At 37.2% G+C, this 27,830-nt stretch overlaps 1 protein-coding gene across 4 annotated transcripts in view; it reads right to left on the bottom strand.

Annotated features, from left to right (window-relative positions):
- The window catches only part of UBXN4 (UBX domain protein 4), a 35,263-nt gene that overhangs the window by 4,790 nt on the left and 2,643 nt on the right, over nucleotides 1-27,830 (bottom strand). For 3 of the 4 annotated variants that reach the window (XM_070579619.1, XM_070579618.1, XM_070579620.1), the window contains exons 2-10: nucleotides 23,141-23,243; nucleotides 19,880-19,908; nucleotides 19,248-19,366; nucleotides 18,444-18,621; nucleotides 12,003-12,096; nucleotides 5,972-6,026; nucleotides 4,475-4,639; nucleotides 3,627-3,754; nucleotides 1,092-1,194 (exon numbers count right to left, since the gene is read on the bottom strand). In XM_070579619.1, the coding sequence (XP_070435720.1) occupies nucleotides 1,092-1,194; nucleotides 3,627-3,754; nucleotides 4,475-4,639; nucleotides 5,972-6,026; nucleotides 12,003-12,096; nucleotides 18,444-18,621; nucleotides 19,248-19,366; nucleotides 19,880-19,908; nucleotides 23,141-23,220 (951 nt within the window). In that variant the 5' untranslated portion in view covers nucleotides 23,221-23,243. Of the gene's footprint in view, nucleotides 1-1,091; nucleotides 1,195-3,626; nucleotides 3,755-4,474; nucleotides 4,640-5,971; nucleotides 6,027-12,002; nucleotides 12,097-18,443; nucleotides 18,622-19,247; nucleotides 19,367-19,879; nucleotides 19,909-23,140; nucleotides 23,244-24,291; nucleotides 24,365-27,830 lie in introns of those variants that run through there. The other variant, XM_070579621.1, reaches the window with a different exon arrangement.

Genomic DNA, 27,830 nt, shown 5'->3' with positions numbered 1-27,830 from the left:
CCTCTCACTGTTCTCACTCTAACATAGGACATACAAAAATACAAAATTAGGTCATTGTACTGAGGTGAAGTTCTAACATGACTGATGCAATTAAAGATCTCTCTCTCTCTCTTTTTTTTTTTTCATTTCCTCATGTGGCTCCCTCTTCAATGACCTGTGGCAGAAGCAATGAGACTCAGGCCAGGGGTACCCTCTTTGGGGAGGCCCAAGATGGAGCTCCAAGTTAAAAGAAGAATGAAAGAGGCTCTGTGGGGTTGGTTCTACTTTAAAGCTTAGGTAGAAAGAGTTCTTAAAGTAAGTTTTTATATTGTCCAGCCCAGCTCACAAGTGGAGGAAGGGAGACAGCTTTCGAGGTATCCTTCCTTTGCGACCCATAAGTGAGGTAGCGGGCTGAATGCAGAGAAGAGGCCCAGTGAAAAGATCTGAACACTAATTTTAACCTTCAAGTGATACAGGATAAATACTAGTACATACATGTAATGAGTCTAGACCCTAAAGGACATTTGATGCCTAGAATCCATTTTGAATAAGGAACCAATCAAAGAATCAAAACTAACTGGAGATTACTCCTATCTTATTTTCTAAGATACCAAATTTCACACCCATTCAGATTCTGAGTAAGGTCATGTTCTGGAAGTAAATTCCTGAAGAAGATACTTGTTGCCAAATAAAGATTATTGACCTTTAGGCTTGACCAACTGGCAGATGGTGGGAAAATGACCAGCAGAAAATGTGACAAGAGAGGATCAAGAAAAACTGTGTCCTTTTACAGGGGACAACTCCCTCAGATTAGATCTTTAGATAAATCACGTGTTTTTCACTCCTCCACTTGAGTGTACTAAGCAGTGAGAAAAGTTTCCAGAGCTACTGTACAGATCAGCAAATTCCTGTTTTTGCACAAGCAGATATGCTGTTCCCATATGGCACTACCACATGATGGAAGCTAAACAACACCCCAGAGGTGTGTTTGCCTCACTCTTGAGGATACGTCACGACCTTCACCTTCTGCAAATTCCGCTTGGAAATTTTCCCTTCCCACATTTTAATAACCTACTCATCTACCTTTACTACAACTCAAGACACAAATTTACCTGTGCAGCAAACTGCCTTGCTTCTTCTAGAGGAGCATCAGAAGGGAACTGATTTGTAAAGGAAGAACCATCAGGAAGACGGAATTGAATTCTTGCAACAGTGCTGTGAAAAAAAGAAAATTAAAGTCAGCATCTTTACCTCTAAATAGTCTCAAAGAATATCATTAAAAGTTAGAGAAAATGGAAGCAGGTTTTTTTCACAATGTTGGATCTTTTCATTTATTATTTTTTAATAATAGCTTTATTGAGATAAAATTCAGCCTTTTACAATTCAGTGGTTTTCCAAATAGAGTTGTACAACTATCACCACTATCTAATTCCAGAACATTTTCATCACTCCAAACCCATTAGCAGTTACTCCCCATTCCTCCCTCACCTAGCCCCTGGCAACCACTTATCTTACTGTCTCTATAGATTTGTTTATTTAAGCCATTTCATATAATGGAATCATACAGTGTGTGACTTTTTGGTAACCGGCATCTTCCATGTGGCATTATGTTTTCAAGGTTCATCCATATGGTAGCATGTGGCAGTACTTCATTCTTTTTATTGCTGAATATTCCACTGTATGGGAAATACTATATTTTGTTTGTCCATTCTTCACTTGATGGGCATTTGGGTTATCACTACATTTTAGCTATTATGAAGTATGCTGCTATAAATATTCACGTACAGGTTTTTGTGTGGACATATGTTTTCAATTCTCTTGGATATATGCTAAGTGTAGAGTTGCTGGATTATATGGTAACTCCATGTTTAACATTTTGAGAAACTGCTAAGTTGTTTTCCCATAGCAGCTGCACCATTTTATAATCCTATTCACAATGTAGAAAGGTTCTAAACTCTCACATCCTTGCCAAGACTTGTCTCTTTAAATTTAGGCATCCTAAAGGGTATGAAATAGTATCTCACTGTGGTTTTGATTTGATTCCCTAATGGCTAGTGAGGTTGAGCATCTTTTCACATGCTTATTGGCCATTTGTATGTCCTCTCTGGAGAAACAGCTATTCAAATCCCTTCCCCATATTTAAACTAGGTTGTTAGCTTTTTATTGGTGAGTTGTTTAAAATTCCTTTCTATAACCTAGACACAAGTCCTTTATCAAATACACAGTGTACAAATGTTTTCTCCAATTCTATGGGCTGTCTTTTCACTTTCTTGATGAAATCCTTTGAAGCACAAAAGTTCTTAATTTTGATCAAGTACAACTTATCTATTGCTTTCTTTTGTCGCTTGTGCTTTTGGGGTCATATCTAAGAATCCATTGCCCATTCCAAGATCACAAGATGTTCTCATTTGACTATTCTGGGTCCCTTTCATTTTCATATAATTTTAGCATCAGATTCCTGCAAAAATTTTGGCCAAAAAAAAACAGCTGGTATTTTGGTAGGGATTGTGTTGAATCTACAGATCAGTGTGGGGAGTACTGACATCTTAACAATATTAAGTCTTCCGATCTATGAACACAGATTGACTTTCCATGTATTTAGGGCTCCTTTAATTCATTTAACAATGTTCTCTAGTTTTCAGTGTACAAGTCTTATGCTTTTGTTAAATATATTCTTAAGTGTTTTATTACTTTTGGAAAATAGTTTCTAAAAAGTATTTTTTCTGATTACAAAAGTAACACTTGTTAATTTTATAATACGGAAAATACAGAAAAGTACAGAGAAGAAAATAAGTTATTAACCATAATCCAACTAATAGGATATACTGGAAAGCTGAATTTTTGTCTTTGCAACATATTTTTGTTTTGGGAACTGCCTTATCCCTGCTTCATGTCCTTCATTCTGATATGATTATCAATAACATTTCCCCCATCTCCTTCACCACAAGGGTGGGCAGGTCAACTACCCCAACCAGAGTCCATACAACTGAGCACCGTGATTGGTTTGGAGGTGGCCACATCACCCAAGCAGGGCCAATCAGAATTCTCCTCAGTGAATGATATGGGCTTTGAGAGAATGGATAGTCTTTCTTCTCTGGTATCAAGAGCTCAAGATCCTGAAGGTGCCAGGAGGCCCTGGGCTCTCCTGACACCATTTGAAGAGTTTCTCTGAGAATAAAGCTAAAACAGAAGAAACCAAGAGATTAAAAAAGAGAGAGAGGAAAAAGTCCTAATAATATCCTTTAGCTCCCCGGATCTAGGTATGCCTAACCAAAGACATCACTGGAACTACAAGTGCAAAGCCAATGGATTCCTTCTTTTGCTTAATCCTATTTGACCTGAAATTCTGACAACTAAAGAACCTGAATACACATGAGATAATCACTATAAGCATTTTGTGGTAGGTGCTTTCTGTCTTTTGAAAAGAGATCTCTTGAGTCCTGTTTTAAAAGTCATTCATTTAGTACAGTTATACTGTACATTCACATTCAATGAGAATACCATTGGCAGCTGCCAAACTGGTCAATATGTCCTACTGAAAGTACTTATTATAGTCACAGCACACATTGGTGTTAAAAAGCAGCCCACAAACACTGTTCTGTTTAGCTGCCACATACACACAGATGGTTCAGCAGGAAATAAAATACCTTCTTTCTCTTGCAGAAGAGTCCCTCTTGACTTCCATTTCTGCTTGTTTGGCCAGCAAGGCAGCAGCTTTAGCAGCTTCTACTTCTTCCTTTGTCTTTGCAAAACGAGCAGCTCTCTCTGCACGGTCCTTTAAAAGAGTTGTTAGACACTAATTATCTCTCACTGCCAGAACGATCTATTCACACATTTCTAAACACAAATGCATGAAATTCCTTAAAGCCGTACAGGAACTTTATCACTATGGATCTGGTATTTTTCAGTTTTATCAACTATCTGGGATCAGAGCTGTTATTAAACAAACAAGGACTTGATTTTGGTCACTACTATATCTCCAGAGCCTAGAACAAGGTCTGGCACATGGACAATCAATAAATATTTGTTGAAAGAACAAATGAACAAACAACGGTAAGGTAGGCATCGTTTTCATATGCATTACAACTGCATAATTTTAAAAGCAATTATTGCAAAACATCCTAAGATTTACTTGACGTGTCTAAATTCTTTGAATGTCTCAAAACAGAATGCTTGTAACTAGAGGAGACTGCTAGGTAACCAACTCTTAACTTATTTTCTAGGGAATCTTTGAAAACTACTTTTCAACCACTGATAAAATTCATAACATGGTGAAAAATTACTTTGAAAAAATCATCTCCATCTTAATCCTATCTGTATTTTAATTCAATATACAATTTCTAGTAAAAGGAAGATGAGAATTGGTACTCTCTGAGTCATCAAAATCTACTATTTTTGTGTGCACTGTCCGGTAGTAAACCAAAACCATTGTGCATGGAAAAATAATTTCACAAATGTTCCAAATTCAAATATTAAAAATAAACTTAATACTCACCAACGCAATCTGCTGTTTTATACGCTCTCGAGCTGCCCTATCTTCTGCCTTTTCTCTGTTTCTTTCCTCTAACATTCTTTTTGTTAATTCTTCTTCTTGCTTTCTTTTATAATCCAACATCTCTTTTCCAGTTTTTCTCCTCTCAATTTCCTTCTTAATCTCTCTCTGAATTAAGGAGAAAGTAAGCTTTATGAGCCAAAAACAATTTAGTAATCTGCCCTAGATATTATTTTGTATGCAGGAAAAGCTGCTTGTAGGGTACAGCTAAAGAAAACAATTTCAGGGCTGGCGCCATGGCCGAGTGGTTAAGTTCTCGCACTCCGCTTCGGCGGCCCAGGGTTTCGCCAGTTTGAATCCTGGGCACGGACATGGCACCACTCGTCAGGCCATGCTGAGTAGGCATCCCACATGCCACAACTAGAAGGACCCACAACTAAAAATACACAACTATGTACTGAGAGGCTTTGGGGAGAAAAGGAAAAATAAAATCTTTAAAAAAAGAAAAAAGAAGAAAGTAACTTCATAAAATGTAAGGGTCTAGTAGAATTTATTAACAACACGGATTAATGGTCAAATGTCTATCAACTTATAAATCTTTGCCAGTAGTTCTGTTAAGATTATGATGTGGTTGGGGCTGGCCCCGAGGTCAAGTGGTTAAGTTTGGGCGCTCCACTTTGGCGGCCTGGGGTTTCGCCAGTTCGGATCCTGGGCGTGGACATGGCACCGCTTGTCAGGCCACAATGAGGACCGTCCCACATGCCACAACTAGAAAGACCTACAACTAAAAAATATACAACTACATACTGGGGGGATTTGGGGAGAAAATGCAGGAGGGGAAAAAAAAAAGAATTTGGCAAAACTCAATGTAAGAATTCTGGGATAATTAATTGGCTATAAGATATTCACAATAAAGAATTTTGTATATTTTTAAAAAAAAGATTATGATGTGGTCAATGTAATTTCAACACAAGCAGAATTACAGGTCTTTGGTTTCTAAGGTGAATGTGCTCCCCCCACGAACAACAAGCCCATCATTTATCTGGCTTAAAGAAATGATAACCTTTCTATACTAGAACCCCAAAGAGATGATGCAGTTTAGGTGCACATGTTGAGAAAAATGAATGGTGCACTAGAATTCAGCAACACCAGAGGGAAAATTCAGCAAAACGTCTACAAATTTCTTTTTCACAAAAAGGAACTAAAAATGAGACCTGCATCAGACCAAACAATTTTAGTTCAAGTCCCTTTATCCTTAGTGTAAAGACTCATTGCAGAGGGAGAAAAGATGATCCAACTTCTTCCTAGCAACTTACAAAAAGAACACAAAAAAGTGCACACTCTGATCCTACTAGAGAAGACAGACAACTCGCCTCATCCCTCACTGTGCTGCAACACTGAGCCATAACCAGGAAGCCACCCTAGGTCTGCCAAAGTGAACAGGGAATCAACATGCCCTCACTTAATGGAAGAGTGAAACAATAGGTACATGAACTCTACCTGCTCTTCCTCTTTCCTTTTCTCTTCTCTCCTTTCTTCAAGTTTTTTGGTTAATCTGTATTTTAAAAGTTAAAAAAAAAAATACATTAACGGAAACACATCATATTAATACAAATTACATTTATAAGATTTATTTAGCTAAAAACAACTGGGGAAATGTAGAAACAAACAAACAAAAAAGCTCCTAAAGGCAAAGCAACAGCTTACCTGCCTGGCCTCCAGCCCCCAGAGAAATCCATGGTGAGTTGGTGGGAGCCACCAGAAGCTCAGCTCCAGCTCTAGGAGCCTTACCTGCTACTTACCATTAGTTCCCTTTTTTCTCCCCTGATTTATCTCATATTGATTTAAAAATATACACATACATCTTCAAACAAATATAAATGAATGACTTACAAATGCTTTACCCCTTACATTGACATAAAAAGCAATATGGCATAAAATTATTAAAAATAAAAGCAAAAAACTGTAGACAAGCATTTATAAAAACTAATAATACCAAAATTTATTTCCAACTGTAAGAACTTCATCATTTAAAAACTAATGATTCTGAAAGGAGATAGTGGTAATGGTTGCACAACCTTGTGAACATATTAAAACCCACAGAATTGTATGCTTTGAATTTTATGGTATGTGAATTATATCTCAATTTTAAAAACTTAATGGCACTTTGAGATGGATTTGGGTTACACAGCTATATGTATTTGCTAAAACTCAGCTGAACAACTTGTGCCAGAAATCAAGGGAGTACTCGAAGAATGATGGGGACGTATGTCAAAATGACAAAATATCCAGCATAATGAGGATTCTACCAGGCAAATTTGGGGCAATCTGTGTACCAAAAAGAATCATAAAAGAAATGAATTGTAATACATTAGAGAAATAAAAGGATCCATGAAACGTCTTACTGCTGAAGGGAGTTATAAATTGGTATAATCACATTGGAAAACTGTTTGGCCAGTATCTATGACCCAGAAATTGCCACTCTACAAACATGCCCAAAGATGTGTTCACTAAGACAAGTACAAGAATGTTCAGAGCAGCCCTATTTCTAACAGCTCCAAACTGAAAACAACTGAAATATCCATCAACAGCAGAATGGATAAACAAACCACGGTGAAGTCAAATAAGAGCACACTATACACAGCAATGAGAGAGCAACGATTACTGACACACGCAACAACACAGGAGAGCCTCACCAATACAAGGCTGAGCAAAGGCTACACGTGGTATGATTCCATTATGAAGTTCACAAACAGGCAAAACTCATCTATGGTGTTAAGATTCAAGATAGTGGTTATCTGTGGGAGGGAAGCAGTAATGAAGAAAGGGGCACTAGGCCCCCATGGCATGTAGTACACTGGTAATTTTCTATTTCTTGATCTGGGTGCTGGTGTCCAATAAGAAGTTTACTGAGAAAAACGGGGGATAGAAAGCAGGAGGAGGTAGAGCAAAGCACTTCTCTACAGAAGAATGCTAGCTAATAAATGAAGGAGGAACAGAATTAGGGGGAAAAAAATCACCATTTTTAGCTACCATGAAATAACTGATCCAAGCAAAAATCAATGGGTGCCAAAGCCACTGAGTCAAAGTTTTTGAGGAGCAGCATATTCACTGTTTCAAAGAATCACCCCATAGATAACTCATTAATTAGGGAAAAGGGTATCTTTATAATGGAGAAATCTAACAGATACAGTCCTAACCAATGATTAAACTTATCACCAATAATGCAGATATCTGACATTAGTTACCTCCTGTGAGTAATGGGAAGGACAAAAGACTACCTAGGAAATATTCTCATCAAAGTTTAAACTAAATCTAGAATGATGGAACAGGGACCAGACCAAGAAACATTCTAGAAACAACTAGCCTAGACTCTTAAAAAATGTCCAAGTCATGAAAAATGAAAACAAAGACAAAAAAGAAACAAAAGAAATATTTTGGATTAAAAGAGACTAAAGTAGGGGCCAGCCCGGTGGCGCAGCGGTTAAGTGCACACGTTGCGCTTCAGCGGCCTGGGGTTCGCCGGTTCGGATCCCAGGTGCGGACATGGCACCGCTTGGCACGCCATGCTGTGGTAGGCATCCCACATATAAAGTAGGGGAAGATGGGCATGGATGTTAACTCAGGGCCAGTCTTCCTCAGCGAAAAGAGGAGGATTGGCAGCAGTTAGCTCTGGGCTAATCGTCCTCAAATAAATAAATAAATAAAAGGGAAATTAAAATAAATAAATAAATAAATAAAAGAGACTAAAGTAAATTTGATGAATGATCCTTGACTGGATCCTGAATCAGGGAAAAAAGTTATAAAAGACATTATTAGGATAATTGGGGAAATCTGAATATGATCACATATTAGATAATCTTACTATATTTATAATTTCTCAAGTGTGATAATACTGTTGTACTGATATCTGAAAATGGCTTTATTCTTTAATTATATTCCACTTGTAGAATTCTCTTCTGAGAAAAACAGATGCAATTTTGTTCTAATCTGGTTGAAAAGTCCACTGCATCTTACTCAGTGACAAATCAACTGTTTTATCACTTTCGAATCCGGGACTCTACTGGTCTTTTATTGGCCTGAGGGATGGGGCTGGGCATGGGTCAGTGGGCACATACCCCCAGGCCCCAATCTAAGCTGGAGCCCCTGCTCAGAGCAGACAGAACCTCAGCCAATGTTTTTATTATCAGGAGATACACACTCAAGTATTTAGGGGGAAATGAAATGATGCCTGCAACTTCAAATGAATCAGCAAACAAAAGTGTAAGTCATTATACCATTCTTTCAAGTTTTTGAGGCTCGCAACCTTTCCAGATAAAAGGCTGGAATTGTTGGTAATACACCTTATCTTTCCCAGATAATTCTGGCAATTTTTAAACATAATGATATAAACAAAATAATCCATTCTAACTACCAGATAGATCTTTTCACGTGAATCACTAAAAGATTCATATTTTACATCTTTCAGCTTTAAGAACAAAACACTATATATATTTCAATTAGTGCTAAAAAGGAAAATTTATATCTCACAATTACAAATCATCAATCTGTTTTTTAAAAAAATCAAGTTTACTCCCTTGAGAAAAGGCAGTTCAAGATAGAAAGTCTACATTCTTACTATGTACAAGATAGGATGAGTTTCTGAGCTGACATCAATTTGGTTTAGTCACTTTTGCCCTTAACAAATTACTTCTCCTTGAAGCTAGATGAAAAAAAAGCCTAAGACCTACTGCGGAGTAATTAGTTTTCCAAAAACTTGGTCTCTGGAAATAGACGTCATACAGCCTGGCAGGAAAGTTAGAATCCTACATTTACTAATCCATTCTGACAAAATTTAAGGCTGAATTTTTAATTTGTATGAAACCGACTTTAAAATATCATCAAGGTTGGAGAAAAATGCACAAATTTTGCTTTATAGAGTTTTGCGTTATGTAATTCTATAAATATCAAATTACACCACAGGAATTGAAGGGTCCAACTTATCTGGGCTGAAAAAAAGCAACGAAGTTCAGTTCTGTGAGACGGGGAAAACAACAGCACATTAGGGTTTCAGAGTCCAACACCCCTGCAGAGGACAAGTGAGCTGGAGGCATAAAAGCACCACAGAGTCCACGACAGAAGAACAGTGGGGATGAAGGCAACCTTAAGGGTATAAATGATGAGCTAAGAGGACATCTGGGATAGGAATATTAAACAGATTGACATGTCATTGTCAATGAATCAGATCCCACGAAAGGAACAAAGTTCCTAATGGGTATAACTCAGAAGAATAAAATGCAGGACCTCAGTCTGTGAATTAATTAGCATTAGGACCTAGGCTTTATTGGTTAGTTGGGTTTGATAAACTAATCTCAGCAACAATTTGAGTGCTTATACAAATTATATGACCATAGGACCTGGAATCTTCAAAAGCTGTCTGAGCAGAGAACAGTTATTTCCCAATGAAACCTGTTTCATCATTAAGAGTTTGTCAAGAGGTTGAGTGGTTAAGTTCGCGTGCTCCGCTTTGGCGGCCGGGGGTTTAACCGGTTCAGATCCTAGGCTTGGACCTAGCACCACTCATCAAGCTATGCTGAGGCAGCGTCCCACATAGCACAACCAGCGGGACCACCACTACAATATATAACTATGTACTGGGGGGGCCTTGAAGAGAAAATGAAGAAGAAGAAAAAAGAAAAAAAGATTGGCAACAGATGTTAGCTCAGGTGCCAATCTTAAAGGAAAAAAAAGAGTTTGTCAGCATTTCACCAAATTTCAATATTAGTATCCTTTTCTAAAAGGCCTCAGCCCACATATACTTCACATAATGGTCCTAACGGCATACGCTTTAAAAAAATTTATCTCCAAGAGTGCTTTAAAGTTTTTTCAGTCTAAGGAATCTCAAACAACTGTAGACCCACTCTGTCCTGATATGCTAATTTTAAAAGTAATAATGCTCAATGAAGAAAATTTGGCAACTTCAGAACAAAACAAAGAAAAAAATCCCTAATTCCTCTTTCATAGATATTAGTATAAACATTTTGTTGTATGTCTTAAAGTATCTTTGACTCATTATACTATATATAACATATATACACCAGTGTGTGTACATACAACTGTTTTTTAATTAAAAATGGTATATTATATTCTATTTGCAGAACCATACAGGCACACACGAGCAGATACTCCCTTACATAAGAAAGGAAGCTACCAAGAAACAACAGAAACTCCCCTTACCCACTGCGATTAAATAGCATCTGACCCTACTCCACAATAAAGGGCTACCTGCTGTCTTTCTTCTCATTCCCCGCAAGTCTCCACATCCTTTCCTGATTTTTTTTTTTTTGGTGAGGAAGATTAGCCCTGAGCTAACATCTGCTGCCAACCCTCCTCTTTTTGCTGAGGAAGATAAGCTCTGAACTACTATCTGTGCCCATCTTCCTCTATTTTATTTGTGGGACATCTGCCACAGCATGGCTTGATGAACAGTATGTAGGTCCGTGCCCAGGATCTGAACCCACGAGCCCCAGGCTGCCAAAGCAGAGCATGCAGACTTAACCACTGCACCACTGGGCCAGCCCTTCCTTTTCTCATTTTTGATCTTCACTTCACACCAGGGTGGTGCAAGTAAGGGTGCACAGTGGTGGGTCTGGTATTAGCAAAACAGAAGGAAACAAGAGGATGAGCCTCTGGAAACTTTGGTTTCCTGCTGTTCTTCCAGCCTTATCCCATTTCTCACCACTGTGAGAGGATCTATCCTGCTTTTCACCTCAAGATCCTAGCCCTGCCCTAATACCTATAAAGAAGAATCAGAATCTAGGTTTTGCTGAAATTAAGTTGATTTTTACTCAGTCATCAGCAAACCCAAATACCCAATGTCAGTAATCACTTTGAATCTTGTTTCCCTGTAGCATCTATGTGAACAAGAAAATGTCGACTCTCTAGGGAATTTTTATCTTCCATATAACACGAAGTGGTTTTAAAGTCTGAACTAAAAAATATTCCTGCTTATTCATTTACCATTAACTCATATTAACTTTTAAGAATCATAGTATAAAAGACTATGATTTCATAACTTTTATATCATTAAAAATACTAAACTAGACCACAAAAATTCAGAAATTTGTATCTGATTATTAGACTAATTACACATGACATTTAATATTAGACACCCACTTACGCGGAACTCAGACTCTGTACATAGTCATAAAATTAGCAAAAGTTTTTGCCCATTTGGAACTTCTTATCCCATGGCATAGCAAGATAAAAGCAGAAATTACAGATGGTAATACACATATACCAAAATACCAGTGAAAAACAGATTCTTAGAATGATCAGACCTAAAGCTAAGAGACAACTTCAGAGACACAGAAGTTTACTTCTAGAATGTAACCTTTATGGATACAAACAAGTTGGTTAGGTAATAAAAAATTTCAACCCATAATTCTGAAATTTAATTTGTGTAATTTTAGCTTTTATTCAAATTAATAACTGAAAACCATTGTCTTTTTAACCATTATCTTTTTAAATATTATTTGCAAAAAGAGCAAACCTTTCCACTCTGACGGTGAGGTCCTCCGCAGGTCTCTGATTTGAACATCCACTAGGCTCCTGAGATGGAGTGGGAAGGCCTGAACATTCTCCTCCTTAATTATTAAATAAAAAGAAATAAGAATATTGCATTTAACGTCAATTTTTAAAACGTATAAGTCTTTTGGGTTACAACATTTGTTAATAATCTTGTTTCTTGGGGCCAGCCCCATCCCTCAGGCCAATAAAAGACCATTAAGCAGTAGAGTCCCGGATTCGAAAGTGATAAAACAGTTGATTTGTCACTGAGTAAGATGCAGTGGACTTTTCAACCAGATTAGAACAAAATTGCATCTGTTTTTCTCAGAAGAGAATTCTACAAGTGGAATATAATTAAAGAATAAAGCCATTTTCAGATATCAGTACAACAGTATTATCACACTTGAGAAATTATAAATATAGTAAGATTATCTAATATGTGATCATATTCAGATTTCCCCAATTATCCTAATAATGTCTTTTATAACTTTTTTCCCTGATTCAGGATCCAATCAAGGTTAAGTTTGTGCGCTCCACTACGGTGGCCCCAGGTTTCGCTGGTTTGGATCCTGGGCGCGGACACGGTACCACTCGTCAGGCCACACTGAGGCGGTGTCCCACGTACCACAGCTAGAAGGACCCACAACTAAAATATACAACTTTGTACTGGAGGGATTTTGGGAGAAAAAGCAGAAAGAAAGAAAAAAAGAGAAAAAAGAAGGTTGGTAACAGTTGTTAGTTCAGGTGCTAATCTTTAAAAAAAAAGAGCACAGACTCAGAATCAGAGACCCAGGTTTGCTTCCTGGGTCTGTCGGTTTAAAAAAAAATAATAATCTTGTTTCTTAAACACTACATCTTTTCCCTAAGAATGGAACAGGAAATAAGAAATGAGCTAGTACTAATTCTGAAGTTTGGATCTAGATACAATAGTATATACGTGGGAAATAAGGCAATTACCCAGTTGAGGGCCACCAAGGAAAAGGTCAGAGGTAAAACATGAAGAAACATTAACCTGGTAGGAGGGGATATAACAAAAGTAGAGTAAGCATGCCTGGCCCTGGTAGGCTTCACTCTAGAGCAGCGCTGTCCAGTAATTATACCATTAGTCACATGTGGCTCTTGAGCACTTGAAATAAGACCAGTGCAGGTGAGGGACTAAATTTTTAATTGTATTCAATTTTTTTTTTTGAGGACAATTAGCCCTGAACTAACTGCTGCCAATCCTCCTCTTTTCACTGAGGAAGACTGGCCCTGAACTAACATCCATGCCCATCTTCCTCTACTTTATACGTGTGACACCTACCACAGCATGGCTTTTGCCAAGCAGTGCCATATCTGGACCCAGGATCCGAACTGGCAAACCCCAGGCCACTGAGAAGCAGAACATGTAAACTTAATCACTGCGCCACCAGGCCAGCCCCTCTTCTTTACATTTATGATCTTGGAAAGAGCAAGAACTATGGAGCAACAAAGTCTGGGTTCCAGTCCTGTTCTGTCACGTCAGTAAGTTATTTAATCTCTCTGAGCCTCATCTGTAAAGTGGGGATGGTAACCTCATAGAGTTGTTAGGAGAAATGTGTTAACAGAGGTGAAAAGCTTAGACTTTTACTAAGACTAGCACATAGTAAGTGTTTAGTTAGTATAGCAGTAGTGGAAATATTAGAATTACTAAGTAGAGCTCACAGTGCACATTTCCTCCTGCCTTTGCATTCAGTGGCATCACCTAGGTAGCTTGAAATCAGCCAGAGTAGTAGTATTTATACCTTGTAAATTAGCAAACACTACAAAGAAGGGGTTTTTTTTTCCCTAAAGAGCCTTCTGTTAAATATTTACCAGCACACTACTGAATGCACCCCTTGGATAAGAAGTGGTAACCACTGACAGCCAGTGTGTGTTCAGTAGGAAATTAATCACTTTAGTAAATAAAATTAATGTCAAGGACATTCATATCTTGATATCAGCCAAAAATTTAACAAAACTTTTGAAGAAAACTTGTGGACAAGCTTAAAAAAAAAGTGCTGTATAACAATACAGTTAGGTGGATTTGTGGCTCATAAACAAAGAAAAATGGATACATGTCACAGAGAGGAAGATTTCCAATGGTATGCCACAGAGTTCTCTGACTTTGGCACTTTATAAATGACTTGAAAATGTAGAATACACATTTCTAACTTTATGGGTTATAAATATAATCCATATATATAACTACAATAAAGAGCTTATTAGCAGTCATATTTAACTGCTAATTACTGAATGAAAAGTTCTGGATTAAGAAAATTCTATAAGCTAAAACAACTGATAAAAATGCAAACGTAATGAAAATTTATTAGGGAAAATTCTGTCTTCAGGTTTAAAAAGACATGGATTATCAAGCATAACATATCTCCTGATGAAAAATACACAGTATCACCTATAAAGTAGTCTTGTCAAAAGAAAATAAAGAATGAACCTGAGGGGCTGGCCCCGTGGCCGAGTGGTTAAGTTCGCGTGCTCCACTGTAGGGCAGCCCAGTGTTTCGTTGGTTCGAATCCTGGGCATGGACATGGCACTGCTCATCAAACCACGCTGAGGCAGCGTCCCACATGCCACAACTAGACGGACCCACAACGAAGAATATACAACTATGTACCGGGGGGGCTTTGGGGAGAAAAAAGGAAAAAAAATAAAGTTTTTAATAAAAAAAAAAAAAAAAAGAATGAACCTGAATCTGATCAAACTTGTAGCTTTAACTAGCAATTTAGAGGAATATTTACACAATACTATGAGGATGTAGCAAAATCCACTGGGAGAAACTACAGGAAAAACCATTCTGAGAGTGGAAATCTACATATTAAAGGAAAAGTAAGACATCAACCAATAATATATTGGATTCCAATTCAAACAAACTGCAAAGTTTAGTGTAATGTAAATATTGCCTAGATAATGGATGATAAAAAGGAATTACTGCTAAACTTTCTAGGTTTCATACAAATAATAGTATTGTAATAATTTTTTTAAGTTCTTATCTTTCAACTTTTATTTATTTATTTTTTTCTCCCCAAAGCCCCATTGCACAGTTGTACATCCTAGTTATAAGTCTGTCTAGTTCTTCTAAGTGAGCCATCACCTCAGCATGGCTACTAACAGATGGGTGATGTGGTTCTGGATCTGGGAAATAAACCCAGGCCGTGAAAGCAGGAGTGCTCAACTTTAACCACTAGACTATCAGGGCTGGCTCAGTTCTTTATCTTTTAGATACTAACATTTTTAAAGATGAAATGATATAATGCCTAAGATTTGTTCTAAATAATAAGTGGCAGGAGAAGTAAAGTAGGGGTCACAGATGAAACCATAGTGGTCATGAGCTAATTGAAGATAGGCAATGGGTTCATGGGATTTCTTATAGTTTTTTCTCTACTTCCACATGTTTGAAATTTTCCAAAATGAAGTTTAAGAAAAAAGAAGTTACAAAGAACTGAGATTACAGCTGGGACTCACCTCAGGTAAGACATAGTTTATAGTTTAAATCTAACCAACTTAACTGCCAACTAAAACATCAACGCTCTTTGTAGAAACGTAACAGAATCCAAAATGTCTACAACAATGTACAAGACACAATCCAAAATTTCTTAGATGTGATCCAACAGGAAAATGTGACCCCATTCTCAAGGGAAAAGACAATCAACAGAGGCCAACCAAGATAAGCTAGATACTGGCATTATGAGACAAGGACTCTAAAGCAACCAATGTAACTCAATAAAGTAAAGGAAAATCTGCTTGAAATAAATTAAAAGATAATATTAAAGGAATAATATGTGGATGAAGGGTACTCAGGAACTCTGTATAGTTTTGTCATTTCTTGTGAGTCAAACTATTTCAAAATAAAAAGGTAGAAGGCAGCAGAGGAAAAAGAGGAAGGAAGAAGAAGAAACAGAAACTCCAGAATCAGAAAATGTATTACTTGCAAATGGTACGGCCACTTTGGAAGACAGTTTGGTGGTTTCTGACAAAACTAAACATACTCTTACCATACAAGCCAGCAATCAAGCTCCTTGGTATTTATCCAAAGGAAGTGAAAACTTAGGTCCACACAGAAACTTGCCCATGGATGTTTACAGCAGCTTTATTCATAATTGCTAAAACATGGAAGCAACTACTATGCCCTTCAGTAGGTGAACGGATTAATGAACTGTGGTATACCTAAAATACACTTATTCAGCACTAAAAAGAAATGGGCTATCAAGCCATGAAAAGACATGGAGGAACCTTAAACACATATTACTAAGTGAAAGAAGCCAATCTGAAAAGGCTACATACTATATGATTCCAATTATGTGACATTCTGGAAAAGGCAAAACTATGGAGAAAGTAAAAAGATCAGTGGGGATGAATAGGTGTGGCAGACAGGACTTTTAGGGCAGTGAAATGATGCTATGATGCTCTATGTAATGATACTCTATGATACTATAATGATGAAGACATGTCATTATGTATTTGTCTAAACTTGCAGAACGTACAACACCAAGAGTGAACTGTAATATAAACTACAGACTTTACCTGATTATCATGTGTCAGTGTAGGTTCACTGGTTGTAACAAATGTACCACTCTAGTGGAGAATACTAATAATGCAGGAGGCTATATATGTGTGGGGGAAATCTGTACTGTCTTCTTAATTTTGCTGTGAACCTAAAACTGCTCTAAAAAAAGCCTAATAAGTAATAGTTAAGAAAAAAATGCATAAATGTATTACCTAATTTTATTTAAAATAAAAAATTCACTGGATGTACTTAACGGTAGAATAGAAATACAGATAGAGATAGTCAGTAGGTTTATAGATCAACAAGATTATCCAATCTGAAGTAGAGAGAGAAAAAAAGATCGAAAGAAGTGAACCTGTGGGATAATATCAAGAAGCCTAATATACATGTAATTATTTCCAGCAAGATAGGAGAAAAAGGAACAGAAACACATTTGAAGAAATAATGGCCCCAAATTTCCCAAATTAAGTGGAAGTCATATATTTACAGATTTAAGAAGCTCAGCAAACCCCAACCAGGATAAAGCAAAGAAATACACATCTGGGCATATCATAGTCAAATTGCTGAAAACCAAAAAAAGAGAAAATCCTGAAAGAAGCCAGAGAAAAACAACACATTCCATATACGGGTAAACAATTTTCTAAATCACAGACTTGTCATCAGAAAACTATGGAGACCAGAACTCAGCGGAACATCTTTAAAATGCTGAAAAAAGTAACTATAAACCCCCAATTTTATATCCAGCAAAAACATATTTCCAGAATGAAGATAGAGCAAAGACATTTTCAGGTAAGAAAGAGTTAGGAGAAATATTTTGCAAACAGACCTGAACAATAAGAAACGCTAAAGAAAATTTTTCAAGCTGAAAGAAAATGATACCAGAGGGAAACAGGTACATTCAAAAGGTAATGAAGAATTTTGAAAATGACAACTATCCAGATAAATGTAAAAGATAACTGTTCTGCTGTATACCTAGGTGGGTTACATTTATAATAGAGTCCTCCAGCCCTATGTGCATCCAGAATTTGAGTGATCTGCAGACGTAAAACCTCAAAATTGAGACTACTGAGAGGGGACCTGATAGCTGTTCTTCAAATATTCAACACCTGCTACATGTAACTGTATAAGTAGCAGTAAAGTTAACCAGAAATTATAGGGCATCAAATTTCAGCTCAATGTAAGGAAGAATTTTTCTAAAAACTAGGGCTTCCTAGCAAGGTAATGAGAGTTCCTGTCATCAAATATATTCAAAAAGAGGCTTGATGATTATCTATTTGGGATGCTGGAATAGGATCATCTTTTAAGATACTAGTATTCTAACTTGATTTATCTAACCCTATGTTGCCTAATACAAAGCTCTATTACACCAAACAACTCTGACCATGATCCCTAATATACAATACAAAATTTCTCTTTTTCTTTCCTATCAACCCCTCTGCAGTCACACTTATTTCTACAAGCTCTATTTTACAATTACCTTTTAATTCAAATTTTAAAAATGCAAATACTATTCTTTTAAATGTGTATAATATTTTACAGGTTATAAAGACAATTCCAAATACACTAGTTCATTTGGATCTTTCAAAATCCTCTGGCTGGGAAGACATTTATAAAATTGCCAAGTGTCATAACGACAATCCTTAAACCACACCACATGAGCAGAAATTACAAGTCAACTGTTCTGGACTGTTGCCTATTTGAGTTTGAAGGGCATATTCACTGATTTTATCCTCTTCTGCCACTAAATGACAAACACATACACTTAAGACAACTCTTAAATTTTAAGTTAAATGAATGTGAGGGGAAAAAAATACACTATTTTTATTTTTAAGGATATTAATCCATGGCCTTTAAAATGAAGTGAAGGAGTACTTCAACTACCCAAAAGGATACACTAAAAATTACCTGTTGCAGAATCTGACTTTGTATCTGGAGAAGTGGGTGGTGTCTCACAAAGCTCTACATTTCTGGACTGAGAGTTTTCAGAAACGTTGTTAGGTTCAAATGAGGTGGACGGAGTAGAGACTGAACTTTCTGACTGGCTGCCATTTGCCACTGATGTTTCACCTTTTAATGAGTGCATCTAGAGAGAAAACACATTGAAATTTAATTAACAGATAAGAATCTAAATTTACCATGGCCAATAAGACCAAAATGTCAATAAGTCAATTTATACTCTACAGGAGCGAGAAGTACTAAACTAAGTAAATGAATCTAAAATGTATGATCCTAAACATGACATAATCACACTATGGAATTCAACTGCAAGGTGACAAGAGCATAAACAGATTTTTAAAGCACACTGTTGATTTTCCTTCAAATTAGAATCCAAGGAAAAAAGTTACAAGGTATATTAGCCATTCGCCCAAAGGGGATGCAAATGAAAACATGTCAAGCAATATACTGAGATCTTAATGTGACCGCAACTCTCTCTTGCAACAAAGTAATAGAGATGTGCATTATGTGGTTGAGCTAGGGATGAAAAGAGAAGGGAGAATAAGAATTCAATTAAGTATTAGGTAGGGGCACCTCTAACTTCATAATGCTATTTTCAAAACTAGTCAAGGAAGATAGTATTCACTACCTTTTAAGTTTAATGGCATGGCAAGTTCCTGAATATACAGAGCAGCTCTCAAAACATTCCAATGTTAAGTTTCTGACATATTATTTTCCCATGTTTATACAAAGAACAATTCTGTCCCTTCTCACCTGCTGGACTTTGTGAATTCGGGTAACAAGTTCATCTGCAGAAACACTTCCTGCTATTACTTCCAAGGGAATTCCACTGTCTCCAATAAAGAAACTGGATGGGACACATACTACAGGATCTGTACAGTTTTATTAAGTCTAACAATTTATGGGAAATAAGGGAATAGTTTTATGAAACACTTCTGATAACAAAGCAAATCATTTTTGTGAATTTCACAATATAATCAGCTAACGTTTGCAAAATAATTTCAACTACCATATCATTATGCCTATAGTACATGTGATATGTGAACTGATTTAAGGTTTATTTACACTGCACATTTGAGTGGAGAACACCCACTACATTCCCCTCTATCATAACTTACATCTATCTTGCTTTTGCCAGCTACTTCTAACATTGCAACCAAACTGCTTCATACTGCTTTCCAGATATTCCCAATAAAAAACTCCCTATGACCCTATTTGCTACAATGTATTGTCTCAAAGGATACTTAGTAATATAAAGTTTCCATAGACAAGAATGTATGAGTTCCTAAATAAAAACAATTTCTAAAGGTCATGAATTAACCAAAAGAAAGGTAAATCCTCAAGCAAAATATATATATAAAACCAATTCTTCATTGAAAGGATACAGATTTGTGAAAATTGTAGGCAGGCTTCACTGTAAAACAAAATCAAACAGAAAATCACTACATGAATTCAAGCGTCTCCCAAATAGTACGTTGTTTCTATAAAAATTGACCATACCAATTACAAGTACTTTTTCTGAAACTACTAGCTCCTTTCATAGCCACCAGCTGGAAGAAGAAAAATGTAATTCTTATTTCACAGACCTTTTTTGGGTTTGTTTAATAATCTTCAGATTAAAGAGTGACTCGCTCTTGCAACCCAAACTGGTAGCTGGATCTGGTGGCTAAATATCAAGTTAGTATCTGCCATGTTGTTTCCTCAGCAGCAAGTATAGCTGAACACTATACCTTAACAAGTAACAAGAAGATACTAATGCCTATGACTTACTTGTGCAATTGATACTACTTTTTAATAACAAAGGACTCAAAACAACTTAAATATCCACCAATAAAAACTGATTAATTATACAAACCATAAAACGTACAAAAAAGTACATCAAAATGATACCATTTTTGTAAAAAACGGGAGGAAAACAAATACAAATATATTTTCTTGACTTGGTTGCCTCCAGAGAAGGGAACGGGGGTGGTTAGGGACACAAATGGGAGAGAGACTTTATACTATAATGCGAATACGACACACTGACCAATGTACATGAGTAATTCCAAGAATCAAATTAATGCTTCCAAGAACGAGAAATTTGTCTAATTTTTTCCAGAATATAAAGCACAATTATCATACAAATGTCTAAAACTATAATAGGAAATTATAAAGAAAAAAATTACCAAGAATCCTACCTTCTCAGAAATAATCTGTAAACTTTTGATGCGTTTCCTACCAATTTATTTTCAATGCAGGCTATTCTCCATAAATAAATATACACTAAAATGTTCCTAGAACATTAGGTAATTCCATTATTATTGTATAATAAATAAAAATTACTTTTCATAATTCAAAAGACACACTAGGTTCTATCAGCAAGCAGTCCATAACGAAACAAATATCAACCATCACTACACACAGGTATCCCTGTATCTGCCAACAGAAATTTCATTTGTAAAATGCTAGATAGGGGCTGGCCCTGTGGCCAAGTGGTTAAGTTCACGTGCTCCACTTCGGCGGCCCTGGGTTTCACTGGTTCAGATCCTGAGTGTGGACCTAGCACCGCTCATCAAGCCATGTTGAGGCAGCGTCACACATCGCAGAATTAGAAAGACTTACAACTAGAATATACAACTATGTACTGGGGGCCTTTGGGGAGAAGAAGAAAAAAAAAAGGATCAGCAACAGATGTTAGCTCTGGGCCAATCTTAAAAAACAAAAAAAGTCATCATTCCCATAAGCATAGAGATCTGCCCCTTAAAAAACAAAAACAAAAAAACAGGGGCCAGCCCAGTGGCACAGCAGTTAAGTTCACATGTTCCGCTTCAGCGGTTTGGGGTTCACCAGTTCAGATTCCAGGTGCGGACCCACACACCACTTGTCAAGCCATGCTGTGGCAAGCATCCCACATATAAAGTAGAGGAAGACGGGCATGGATGTTAGCTCAGGGCCAGTCTTCCTCAGCAAAAAGAGGAGGATTAGTGGCAGATGTTAGCTCAGGGCTAATCTTCCTCAAAAAAAAAAAAAAAAAATGCTAGATAAATTAGTCTGTATATAATTAATCTCAAGAATTCTGAAATCTTCATTTCTTCCCACATCTCCAATAAACCCCTACATTCCTCCAGCCATTACTGACTCTAAGAGGTGCTTCTGGAGGACAATGGACAATTTAATGATATGATATACATCAAAATAATAGATTATTTTTTAAAAACTATTACAGCTCAATAAACACATAATTCATTAGCTGTTGTGAGGCAGACTATACTATGATTTGCTTTATGGTGTTTTGTTAATATTGAAAATTTTTAAATAAAAGTTTACAAACACAGGTAAATTTTCAAACATTATTCATTGATACTACTAATACCAAAAGGATAGTAATACCACAATGCAACTGCTAATGAACTATGTTTCTAGGCATTGACCACTGATGGCTGCTGCTAACATCATAAAGAGAGACAACAGGGCACCATGTGCTGCTTTCTAACAGAAGAATGGAAGACATACCCCCATCTATGAAGTAGTCTGGAGGGGGGAAAAATCTAACTTAAATCCAACAGAAAATTAAATTACACTAAAAGGGCTGCAGTCAACAAAATCCATGCTGCAGGAAACTACAGAATAAATGACCTTGTTTCTTTAAAAACTAAATTACACAAGAAAAAGACAGAGAGAGAGATATACAGGGGAAGCCTACAGACTAAAAGAGACTTGAGAGAGATTAGTGCATCACAATGTGTAATAAATTAATAAATTAAATTAATAATAAAACTATGACATTGATGAGATGATTGAAAATTTGAACACTTGGTAGATATTTGATATTTGGGAATTACTATTAATTTGTTTTTGAGGTATTACCATTATGTCAAAAAAATTAAGAATCCTGCCACGACTAGAAGGACCCACAACTAAAAATACACAACAATGTACCGGGGGGCTTTGGGGAGAAAAAGGAAAAATAAAATCTTTAAAAAAAAAAAAAATTAAGAATCCTTACCTTTCAGAGAGACATACTAAAATATTTATAGATGAAGTGGTTTGATGACTGAGATCTGTTTCAAAATTATATAGGATGAGTGGAAATGTGTGGGGACATAGATGAAACAAGACTGACCACAAGTTGATAATTATCAAAGTAGGTGAAAAGCTCATGGGGGTTCATTATTCTATTCCGTGACTTTTATATATGTGTGAAACGTTCTATACTAAAAAAAAAATTTTAAAGGGGAAAGCAGGGGTGGATTAACAAATAAAATAGACTTGTGGACATCAGGTATTATGAGGGACTTATAAGGGTCCTCACTCCTACTCAATCAAATGGCCCCATTCCCAAAAATAGGATCCAAAACAGTGGTCAATCTTTCAGAGATATTCAATAGATGATTTACAGTTACTTCCAAGTTCTTAGAAGCTGAGGATCACAGTTCTTTTGCATTCTTGGTACACGTCACATAGCTGCTTAGTAGACTAGGAGAACTTAGCTTTTTCAACAAGATATAATGATGAATTTGGAAAACGTCAATCAGAATTTAAGTCCCCAATATGCCTTAGACAAAAATCAATATTCTTATAGACTAAGAGTATCACCATAAATCACAACCAAAGACTATGGTTATAATATTTTTTAAAAATGAAAGATTAAAACATAAGCAAACCTTTTGGTATCGATTTTAATAGCAACAAAACTGTTTGAAGATGCTTCTCTCACTTTCTCATCTTCCCAACTTGCAGCCATCTGTGTTGACTGCTCATCATCACCTATAAAACATATCAAGGATTCTTATAAGGCCAGTATCCACTGATTCTTTCCCCCTGGAAATCTGGAACTTCAAGTAAAATACAATCCCACAAATACTATTTTCTACCAAATTTGAAAACTGAATTCTTCCATAAAATGAAAAGTGTGACTACATGCATTAACATAATAAAAAGCAATGAAAAACAAAATACTGCTATTTACATTATACAAAGTATTTTCTAAAAGACATCCAAATTATGATGCAAATAGTATTACAATAATTGGAGGTGACGGGTAGAAATGTACAGTAACTATTGCGGCTTTTGTACATATGGTTTTAGAAAATAAATGGACAATACTCTTCGTTTATGTAGCATCTTTCTATTGAGTTCAAGGACCTCCACACCACAGCATTTATTCTCCAGCATTCCTCCAAGGTAGAGAGAGGCAGGTGCAATTCTGTTTGCAGTTTTGACTTGCCTTTTATTATAGTTAGGCTAATTATAAAAGTTATGCTGATCCAAAACTAATCTATGGTGACAGAATTCAGTGTAGTGGCTACCTTGGTGGAAGTGTTACTGATTGGGAAACAGCATGAAGGAGCCTTCTGGGGTGCTGGAAATGTTTATATCTTTCCTGGATGACAATTACACAGGTGTACTCATCATATATAAAAATTCACTGAGGGGCCAGCCCCGTGGCTAAGTGGTTAAGTTCACATGCTCCGCTGCAGGCGGCCCAGGGTTTCGTTGGTTTGAATCCTGGGCGTGGACATGGCACCGCTCATCGAGCCACGCTGAGGCAGCGTCCCACATACCACAATTAGAAGGACCCACAACTAAGAATACACAACTATGTATTTGGGGAGAAAAAGGAAACAAATAAAAACAAAAAAATAAAAAATTCACTGAGCTGTTCACTTAACATATTTCACTTAATATACTATATGTCATATTTCAATGACAAATTGTTTTAAAAGTTACACCCATGAAGAGACTGTTTCCATTTTAGACCTGTAACATCTAGACTTTGACATAACCACTTATTAGTGGGCAGAGGGAAACTTACCTGATTAAGTCATTGAGAAACATTTCTGAGGTTGGCAGAGCTAAGTCCTTTCTCAAAGGTGAGCAACCTTTGCCAACTTATGGATAAAAAAGTTTTCAAGTCACATTTTTTGTTTTACAAAAATGAGATCATTCTATACCTACATTTTTTGGGGGGGGAGGTTGAGGAAGATTCACCCTGAACTAACATCAGTGGCAATCTTCCTCTATTTTGTATGTGGGATGCCACCACAGCATGGCTTGATGAGTGATGTGTAGGTCCATACCTGGGATCCAAACCTGTGAACCCCAGGCGGTTAAAGTGGAGCGTGTGAATCTAACCACTATGCCACTGGGCCGGCCCCATACCTTCTCTTTTGTAAGCTGCTTTCTTGCCGTGTGTGCTGTCCTTCCCAATTTAATCCTCCCTTCACTTTCGCCATCTCAGTTATCTGTTTATGCTAACTCCATCCTTTCAGTGCCCAGGCCAAAAACTTTACTTATCCTTGACTGCAGTTGACTCTATCTCCAAAATATATCCAGAATTTAACTATTTCTTACTACTTTCACTGCTACCACCCTGATTTAAGCTACCACATCTCACCTAGAGAATTACAATAGCCACCTAACTGGTCCCCCTGCTCAGCCTAGTCTTAACACAGTAACTTTCTTTAAAGAGTCAGATCACATCAAGCCTCAGCTCAAAATCCTACAACGGCTCCCTATTTCCCTCAAAGTAAAAGCCAAAGTCCTTACAAATGGACTCAAGTGTCTAGTTACCTCTCTGACCTCATTTCCTTTTACTTTCTTGCTATTCCTTTCCTTTCTATTCCTCAAATACAAAAGACACTCTTGCTTTAAGGTCTTTGTACTAGTTGTTTCCTCTACCTGGAATGATCTTCCCCAGATATCTACATGGTTAACTCTCAACTCCCTTAAGTCTTCACTCAAATAATATCTTCTCAATAAAGACTTCCCTTGGGGCTGACCCAGCAGCACAGTGGTTAAGTCTGCATGCTCTGCTTCGGTGGTCTGGGGTTCATGGGTTCGGGTCCTGGGTGTGGACCTACACACCACTCATCAAGCCATGCTGTGGTGGCATCCCACATACAAAAGAGAGGAAGACTGGCACAGATGTTAGCTCAGGGCCAATCTTCCCCACCTCTCCCCCCCACCCACCCAAAAAAAGACAAAAGAAAGCCTTCTGTAATCACCACTTTAAAATTACACCCTTCAGATATCCCCAAAGCTCCCTTATTTCCTGCTCTTTTTTCTGTAATATTTATCACCTTCTAATAGACTGTTTTACTTATTATGGTTACTGTTTGTTGTTTGTCTTCCTCCATCAGAATGCAGGCTTCATGAGGGCAAGGATTGTTTTCCTTTTTATTTATTAACATAACTCAAATGTTTACAACAGAACCTGGCATACAGTAAGTAAGTACCTGGTATATAGGAGGCTCTCTACAAGCATTTTGTAGAATGAACAGCTAAATTTCTGGTATAATAAGTACCTTCACATGCCTACAATACTTGACTAATGCTGCACCTTCGAGTATATTTTGTGTAAGACAAGATCCAGGAATATCAGGAATAGGGGCTTGAGAAATCTGGCCACGGGAAAGTAAACAAGGACTAGAATGCACCCACAGACCAAGACCAAAAAGAATGCTCATTAGCAGACTCCTAGATAGTGAAGAAGCAGACGGCAAAACTATCATTTGCAGAGTGAGATCTGAGCACGTCTTCAGACACTACTGGGTGAGGAGAGCTGCAAAATTCCAAGTAAATGACAAAATTATCAACAGAGAAAACAGCTATATGGGAATGTTCTTACTACAAACACTTCTTAGAGAAGGCTGTGAGGCATAAGGAATCCTTTTTATTCATTCTTTCTTTCATACATTCACTATTTTATTCCCTATTTACTTTGTGCTAGGCACTGGGCTATAAACTATAGTCATCCCTCAAAATCTGCAGGGGGATTGGCTGCAAGAACCCCTATGGATACCAAAATCCACAAGTGCTCAAGTTGCTTATATAAAATGACCTAGTATAATGAATACAGTCCCATCTGTCCCGTCTGTTGCCCTCCAGCCACATCCATGAGTTTTCCATCTGCGGATAAGGAGAGCCAATTGTAAATATAAAACAAATGAGACATTGTCTGCCTTCAGTGGAGCTTAAAATCTAATGGTACAAAAAAATGCACTTGTTTAGTAAGCAACTATAAACAATTACAATAATAATGCTGTAAAAAAAAAAAAAAAAGAACAGTGGGGCCGGCCCAGTGGCACAGAGGTTAAGTTCCCACGTTCCACTTCTCAGCAACCTGGGGTTTGCCTGTTCAGATCCCGGGTGTGGACATGGCACTGCTTGGCAAAAGCCATGCTGTGGTAGGCATCCCACATATAAAGTAGAGGAAGATGGGCCTGGATGTTAGCTCAGGGCCAGTCTTCCTCAGCAAAAAGAGGAGGATTGGCAGTACTTAGCTCAGGGCTAGTCTTCCTCAAAAAAAAAAAAAAGAACAGAGCTATGAGAGAAAATAAGAGGCCTCTTTAGATTGGTCAGGGAGGACCCGTCTGAGGTGATATTTAAGGTAAGACCCAAAAGATGAAAGAGGTGAGCCACGTCAAGAGCCAGAAGAGTCTGCTAAGCAAAAGAAATTTAGGTGTAGGGAAAGGCCTGTGTGGTTGGGAGTATCATGAACAATAGGGAGTATAAGTTGAGAATGAAGAGTTAAGAGTCAAAAATGACACCCACGCTTGAGGTTTATCCAAATGGGTGTAAGGTGGTGCCATTTACCTAGATGCAGAACACTGGGGGAGAAAAACAGGTTCAGGCAGTAAATATACTTTTAGGCTGAAGAATCCTGAGGCATCCAAGCAGGGATGTCAAGTAGGTAGCTGAAAATATGGATCTGCTACTTCTAAGGCTGATGCTTTTCACTCCCTCACCTATGTTGTACCATGTGGTTGGAGTACCAAATGTCACATCCCCATTAGTAACGTCTGCCCGTGACTTAGCCTAGTGGCAGCAGCAGCAGCTCCTTGACTAACAGAGGTGTAAGGCTCAATGTGAGCCATCCTAACACTACTGAGTGGGATTATTACTTGCCAAATTCAGTATCTTTAGTTTCTTATTTTTAATCAAATTACAACCTATGCTATGGAGTCAGGCATGCCTCAGAGTTTTAGGAGAAAACATATCTTTGGTAGCATCAGCAATAGGCAAAGCAAAAGCACTTAAAGAGAACAGTACAAACTCAGAAGCAAAGAGGTGCAGACCCTAGAACAGCCAGTAATTCCAACCTAGAAAACCTCCACTGATACAAGCTCAAGGCTTTTGTGGTCTATTTTAACCAAAAAAAGTAGTAAACAGTGTCTGTCAAGGAAATTTTAGCCCACTAGCAACACTAGTCAGGGAACTGAAACCTTTGGTTTAGGATTCTCATCAGATTATTCTTCCTTCCCAAGAACACGATCCAAATTTCCTCAGTTTTCTTTCTTTCAATTTACATAGCTATAATACTTTGAAAATTCTTGTGAATTTGTTGGCTGA

Source organism: Equus przewalskii, chromosome 17, assembly GCF_037783145.1.
Source record: "Equus przewalskii isolate Varuska chromosome 17, EquPr2, whole genome shotgun sequence".
In the NCBI taxonomy this organism is placed as follows: domain Eukaryota; kingdom Metazoa; phylum Chordata; class Mammalia; order Perissodactyla; family Equidae; genus Equus; species Equus przewalskii.
Note: the sequence above shows the minus strand (reverse complement) of the source record. Positions and strands in the feature narration are given on the sequence as shown.